General features: G+C 56.6%; 1 protein-coding gene across 5 annotated transcripts; it reads right to left on the bottom strand.

Annotated features, from left to right (window-relative positions):
• Positions 1 to 191: 191 nt before the first annotated feature.
• Positions 192 to 6,366, bottom strand: CD164L2 (CD164 molecule like 2). Of its 5 annotated transcripts, none has more exons than XM_069574904.1 (6): positions 6,143 to 6,359; positions 5,562 to 5,729; positions 5,390 to 5,461; positions 4,854 to 4,898; positions 3,202 to 3,346; positions 192 to 338 (listed from the first exon to the last, which is right to left on the bottom strand). In XM_069574904.1, the coding sequence occupies exons 1-6, from the start codon at positions 6,228 to 6,230 to the stop codon at positions 263 to 265; spliced, it is 594 nt and encodes a 197-aa protein (XP_069431005.1). In that variant the 5' UTR covers positions 6,231 to 6,359; the 3' UTR covers positions 192 to 262. The 5 variants fall into 5 exon arrangements, with proteins under 5 accessions (XP_069431005.1, XP_069430999.1, XP_069431001.1 ...); XM_069574898.1 differs by lacking the exon at positions 192 to 338 and adding an exon at positions 537 to 959 and having other exon boundaries at positions 6,143 to 6,312; XM_069574900.1 differs by lacking the exon at positions 192 to 338 and adding an exon at positions 2,327 to 2,654 and having other exon boundaries at positions 6,143 to 6,366.
• Positions 6,367 to 6,732: the final 366 nt, after the last annotated feature.

Raw genomic sequence — 6,732 nt, 5'->3', positions numbered from 1 at the left:
CAGTGAAGAAGAGGCAGCAGCCTTGGTCCAGATGTGAGGGGGGAGGTCTGAGCCGGAGAGGGACCTCTGGTGACAGAGGACAGGAAAACGTTGGTCATTCATTCACTCATCAAATCCTCCCTGAGGGCCTTCTCTATACCAGGCCCAGTTCTTGTGGGGGTAGAGAAGGCCAGGTTCATGAGAGTGTCAAGGAAGGTGGAGGCCAAGCTTGCCAGACAGGATGGATCCATGAGATGAACGCTGAGAAGCTCCAATTCCAGTTCTAGGAATATGTCCCCACCGCACACACTCTGCCACAGGTATGCCAAGATCTGAAGACAAGCCCGTCTATCATGATGCTGTTTACGATAAAACGGAAATAACCCAGTTGGACTCTGACAGGATGCAGGCAAATCAACCATCACCATCTGAATAAGTCATGGGGCAAATCTGATCTCTAACGAAAGGGGCAGCGTTGCAGAACAAAATGTAAAGCATGCTCCCACTTCAGTTTTTTTGTTGTTGTTGTAATGAAAAACTTTAAAAAATAATTTTACTTTTGGCTGCGCTGGGTCTTCGTTGCTTTGTGCAGTCTTTACTTGCAGCGAGCATGGGTCTCTCATTGCAGTGGCTTCTCTAATTGCGGAGCACGGCCTCCAGGCATGCGGGTTTCAGTAGCTGTGGCATATGGGCTTAGCTGCTCTGAGGCCGGTAGAATCTTCTTGGACCAGGGATGGAACCCGCATGGCCTGCACTGCCAGGCGGATTCTTAACCCCTGCGCCACCAGAGAAGTCCCTCATTTTGTATTTTAAAAAAACTAAGTGTGTGTAGGTATGTCTTTTGTAAATTCATAGAGAAAGGTGTGACCCATCCTGTTCAAGCATAGTTATTTCTGGGGAGTGGGATGCTGGGGAGAGTGATTCTCGTTCTTCAGGTACATGAATGTCCGTGTAGTCCTTTTGCTCTTTGCAGGCATTTACTACATTTGAAAAAGAAAACATCCACTAGAGAAATGGCCTTAACTGGGTGAAAAGCCAGGAGGAGGTGGGGCATTATTTCTTTGGCCTGGGAGAGAACGGGCATCGTCCCAGCCAGGGGAGGGCAACCCAGGCAGGAGAAACCATGTGTACAGAGGCTTGAAGAAGAGAGAGCAAGGCAGGCTGGGTCACATGACCCAGATGCAGGGACCTGGAGGGGAGGCTGATGTCTGAGAGGAGGAGAGGTGTTGATAGAAGTGAGTCTGTGGGGAGTGGACTGTGTTTGGCATTGATGGGTAGGCAGGTGAGCCCTCTGAGAGGCCAAGAAGTAGCTGAAACTCCCTGTGGAGCCCAGGAGCCCTAAAGCCTTTCCAGCTGCAGCCAGAGATCCTGCAAGGAGAGGTGGCCTCAAGGGGAGGAAGAGATGCAAGCATTTGGGCAGCTGGAGGGGTGAATGGGTGCCCTGGAGTGAAGCAGATGGGGCACATGCCCCTGCTCTTAACCTGCTCTACATCCCACTGAGATGGAACAGCTGTTACTGGACTTTACAGACGAGGAAACCGAAGCCCAGAGCTACTCCATTAACTTTCAGTCCCACAAAGCAGTCGGGTTCCACAGGCTAAACTTTTGCCCGTGACTCTCTACTGCCTCTCAGCTTTCTAGGACAATCATGGGACTAAATGAGACACTGATGCCAGACTCTCAGCCACACGCCTAGTTTCCAGCAAGTGCCCCATGGGTAGGAGATGTTATTAGAGAAGACTTCTGGGCCCAGGGTTGAGGGGGTGAAGAGAGGGAAGTGGGCGTAAGTGGTGCTTTCTAGGAGGGCCCATTCAAGGAAGGCCAGAAGTACCCTGGGGAGGGTCCCGGGGGTACCTCCACCTTGGCACAAGGGCAGAGATCCAATTTAGGAGCCAAAAAGAAAAAACCAAAAACCTGGAGATGCCTCTGCAGAGGAGTTCTGACGTTCTGCTCATTCTGGAGTCAGAAAAACCTGGATTAAATTCCCAGCCCTGCCCCCATTCCACTCTGCGTGATCTTAAGCAGGCGTGTTTCCCTTTTTGAGTCTCTGCACCCTTCTCTATAATGCAGTGGAGGAGGGGCTTAAACACATAACAACAAAAACTATTTTTCTGGCCAGGCCATGAGGCTAGTGGGATCTTAAATTTCCCGAGCTGGGCTTGAACCCAGGCCCCGGCAGTGAAAGCACCAAGTCTTAACCACTGGACTTCCAGGGAATTCCTGCAAATAAAAATACTTTAAAAGGTGACAGTGTTAATTTAAGGCTCAGTTTCCATGAAAGAAAGGGCAGTGAACCATACCCCCCACCCCATCCAATCCACACACAGCCCAAGACATGGGAGCACAGTGCTGGAAAGAGCTCCTTTATTGGGGGGCAGTGTCCAAGCCGGGTTGATGGGAAGAGGCCAGGCCCAGACCGAGTACCAGGTGGGGGCCCACAGGGATGACGGATCAGGCAGAAGGTGGTTAAAGGATGCTCTCATCTGCACGAACCAGGCCCAGGACAGGAAGGGATGTCAGCTACGGGGTCCTGAGTCTGCTCAGTGTTCACAGGGGCCACAATTTGGTGACCAAAGTTTTTCCCACCCTGAGGGCCCTTAAAGGGGCCAAGAGAGGGCAGCCTCTTCATCCTCTTTCCCCTGAGTGTGGAATCCGGGCCTGAAGGGGGTCAGATTCTGCAGAGGGCAGACAGAGAAGGCACTCAGGGTGGTGGCCCCACCTCAGCTGGGCTGAGGACGCCCCCTGCACCCTGCAGAGAGCAGGCAGTGGGCAGAAGAGCAAACACTTTAATGGAGGTTGCAGCGATCCACCCCACAGCACACATGGGGGCCAGAGCCTCAGAGCAGCTCCCCTTCTCAGAGGAAAACCAAACCGCACACGTGGCCTGGGCTCCTGCCCGCGGCCACAGAGCTGCAGGCTGAAGGCGGCATGGGCTGTCACCTACTGGTTCTCCTCCCTGCGGGCAGCATGAGGGGACAGAGACAAAGGAGCTCAGCTGGGCTCTCAGACGCCGGGCCTGGGCTGAGTTCCACGCGGGCCAACACCCAGCCGAGAGAACCCCACACTGGAGAGGGGAGACGCGCTGTGGCCTACATGCAGGAGGCCAAGAGGGCCTCAGGGCTCCTGAGGCTGCCCCGTGGTGGAGACAGCACACAGGCAGTGAGGGCCACCTGGGGGGCCAGGGGGGAGAGGGTGCATGGGGCTTGGCAGCCAGGTACTCACAGCGTCTGGTAGGTGCTGTCCTTGGCCTTGAGGAAGCGCAAGACGAAGAAGGCCACTGCCTGCAGACTCAGCACCATCACCACGCCTCCGGTGAAGCTGGCCCCGTCAAAGCTGGGGCTGTGGGCCTCAGGGATGGAGGGGCTCTCTGCAGGGTGGAGGCCACAGCAGGCCACTGTAGGCCAGGGGCCCAGCCCCACCCCAAACCCGGCACAGGTCATCTGGGAGGCCCCCAGTCCTCACTAGGGGAGCCTTGGACAGCAGGCTCATAAGTTCCACCCAGATTCTACGGGTGGCCTGGAAGTGCCTGGAAGGACGGATAGCATCGGCCCTGGCTCCGCTCCTGAGTTGCTCTGTGGCTTGATGCCTGTCACACTCTCTCTGGGCTTCCTGACTGCAGGTCCCAGATGGTGAGTGAGCTCCCTGCCTGCCTCCCTCTTCCACTGGGGCCCCACAGAGTGACGATGGACCCAGAACTTGGGCGCCCACACAGCTTTCAGCTCACAGTCCCTCTCCGTCTTGGGTCTTGAGCTTCGAAGCCCAGGTGCAAATGCTGTGGTCTCCTTGGGACTCCCAAGTCCCAAGACCCTGGCGTCACCCGGGGTCCGGAGAGAGGGAAGGAGGAGAGGAAGATGCGGCAGCCCACACTCGACCAAGGGGATAAATGAAGACTCGATGCCATGTGTCGGAGGGACTAACCAGGCTCTGAGTGCCAGGCCTGACAGTCACCTCTCCATTAGGGCAGAGCCAGACTTACACGGCATCCCCGACCCTTTCCCCCACCCCCGCCTCAGGGCCCACAGTTGCCAGGACGTCTAGGTGACTCCCAGCTGTGCCATGTTAGCCATCTACTCCCACCAGGGATTCAATTTCAGGCCCTGGGCCAGGTGCCCAGAGCAGGGCAGGGCTGGTGGTAGAAGAGCATTCTAGGGCAGTGAGAGGGGCCCAGTTGGGTGCTGGATCTACCTCCCAGAGTGTGTAGCTTGCAGAAGGGGAATCTGAGAATGTGAAGGGTGGTCCCAGCAGCAGTTCAGGGAGCCCCAGAGAAGGGGACTAGGGAAAGAGGAGCAGAAGAAGGAAGAAATAAGCTGCACAAGACCCAGCTGGGGCTCAGGCTGGAGGAGGAGCCATCAATAATTCAGCCCCTGAGATCATGTTTCTGACTTTAATTAACCAAGAGCCTCTTCAGCCATCCTTGCCAAGCCTGCTGACCTCCAGACCCTGAGGGGCAGTGGGAACCAAAGAGCGGGGTTCTTGCCTCTGTTCGGCTGGGACCCTGCTTTGTGACCCTCTCTGGGCCGGGAGGTTGCAGTAGGTAGTCACTGAGGACATCTCCTTGGCAACCTGACATACACCCTCAGCACCAAGCAGGTCCTGAGGGGGGCCATCCTGAGTTCTCAGAACCAGGGTTGGGGAGAAGGGATGGGAACCATCATTTCTTGATCACCTTCTATACACTGGAAACTGAACGAGGTGCTATACATGCTCTCATAAAATCCTCACTTTGTGAGGTATTCTTCAACCCATTTGACAGATGTTGGAAATAGGCTCAGAGGGAGAAATCACAGGATTGAGGTCACAGAGCATGTCAGTGCCTGAGCCCAGCTGTTTTTCCCTGCACCTCCTGTCCTTCCATTGCCCCAGATAGTACCTACCTGTTGTGACTGTCTTTGGTTCATGAGTTGGGTGGTGGTGCACAGCTGAAGAGACAGGGAATCCATAATTAAACCAGACCCCCCTGCCGCTTCCCATCAAGACCCCATCCCAGGCCCACCTGGCACACTCTTAAGCCTTAGTTTATACAGTTCCTTCCACCAGCGCAGGCCTCCCTCTCCATCTCTACGTCTAATCATCATTTGTGACGCTGCCTCCTTCAGGAAGCCCTCCCCCCATTCCCTTCTGAACTTCCGAAGTCCTCACTATGGTTTAAAATAGAAGAGCTAGTTCCTCTGGTTCCTCTACACGCTGGTCCTAGATCCTCTAGCTGCACCAATTTTCAGAGGAGGAAACGGGCCGGAGAGGGGGAGCGACATCTCAGTGAGCTGAAGGCAGAACTGACACTGGACCCAGGTGCTCGTGGGCACAGTCTTCTCTCTGGGAGAGGCTGGTTCCCTCCTGGAGGCAGGCTCTGGCTGAGGACACCTCTGCTCCCTCCCCCCAAATTGACTTAGGCCAGAGGGAGCCCCCTTACCTGGACATGACTCTGAGCGGTTGTAGATGGAGCAACCTTCCTTGACCACCTCCGCTTGGGCCACACAGCGTCCTGGTGGGAGAAGGAGCAGGGAAGCGGTTTAGGGAGCAGGGCCAAGGTTCTGGTGTTCAGAACTGGGGGCACTAACCTTGGGGAGGGCCTAACTCCATACCTGGCTCCTCCGGCCGACACTGCTCCCACACACAGCCGGAGAAGTTGTGTGCTCCGTCCCCCTCCACACAATGCTCACAGGGCTTCAGCTGTGTGCAGGCCACTCGGACAGCTGGCCAGATGTTCATGCGGAGCAGGGCTCCCCGCCCAAAGCCTCGAGCACCTTTACCTGGGCGTGAGGTGGGTGCAACACTTGGAACCCAAGCTACCGTTCCCCTTCTCCACTACTACGGATCTCACTTCCTGCACACATACACTCACCTGGATCCCCTAAGCCCCACCGCACGCCTGGAGTTTCCACAAACACATGGGCACACACACCTAGAAGCTCCCTGACATTCACCAGAGCACCCTCCCTTTGCATATATCAGGAACCACCCCCATCCCATTCACCTGAGGCCCGCTTCACTTCCCTACACCTGAAGTTGCCTCACACCCGGAGCCTATATATACGGCTCCACAGACAGTCGGAGCCCACTTCTACCCACCCCAGGAGCCCCGCACACAAGTGAAAAGTCCCCTCCCGCCCCCGCCAAGCCCAGACTGCTCCTGGCAAGCAGTTGGGTGAAGGGCACGCGTTACCAGCCACAGCAAGCTGGGCACACAGGAGGAGGCAGCAGCAGCCGCCACAGAGCGCAGCCCGTAAGGCGCGGGGTCCCAGCGTGGCCATGGGCTCAGAGGCGGGGCCTGGGGGGCGGTCGGGGTCGGCGGAGAGCGGGTGCGGCGTGGCCCCTCCGGACTCGGCTCCGCCGGGGTGTAGGGAGCGAGACCAGGGCAACCCGCGCGAGGCCAGGTGGGCGTGGCCCGACAGGGCGGGGCTAGTGACGCGAGTGGGAGGGCGTGGCTTTGTTGTCTGGGGCGGGGTCCGATGGGGCGTGGCTTGTGGGAGCGGTCTGGTGGGGCGGGATTTGGGGGTCTGGGGAGGGGTTCTGGCAAAAAGGACGAGTCCAGAACTATTCTGAGTACCCGGCCAGGTCCCTGGATGTCCCCTTCCCTCGCTGGATCATGAACACTCTGTTGCGTTATTATCCCTACTTCACAGGTGAGGAAACTGAGGCTCAGAAAAGGTGTGTGACTAGTTGGAGGTCAAAATTCTCTAAGCCAGGCTTCAACAGTACATGAACTGTGAACTTTCATATGTTCAAGCTGGATTTGGAAAAGGCAGAGGAACC

This window comes from Ovis canadensis, chromosome 2, assembly GCF_042477335.2.
Source record: "Ovis canadensis isolate MfBH-ARS-UI-01 breed Bighorn chromosome 2, ARS-UI_OviCan_v2, whole genome shotgun sequence".
NCBI classification, from domain to species: Eukaryota; Metazoa; Chordata; class Mammalia; order Artiodactyla; family Bovidae; genus Ovis; species Ovis canadensis.
Note: the sequence above shows the minus strand (reverse complement) of the source record. Positions and strands in the feature narration are given on the sequence as shown.

Excerpts from the sequence above, each read along its gene's own strand:
- CD164L2 (XM_069574904.1), bottom strand. The coding sequence starts at position 6,230 with ATGGCCACGCTGGGACCCCGCGCCTTACGGGCTGCGCTCTGTGGCGGC. Across the intron at positions 5,730-6,142 it reads TGCCCAGCTTGCTGTGGCTG|GTAAAGGTGCTCGAGGCTTT; the intron begins GTAACGCGTGCC and ends CCTCACGCCCAG. Across the intron at positions 5,462-5,561 it reads GTGTCGGCCGGAGGAGCCAG|GACGCTGTGTGGCCCAAGCG; the intron begins GTATGGAGTTAG and ends TTCTCCCACCAG.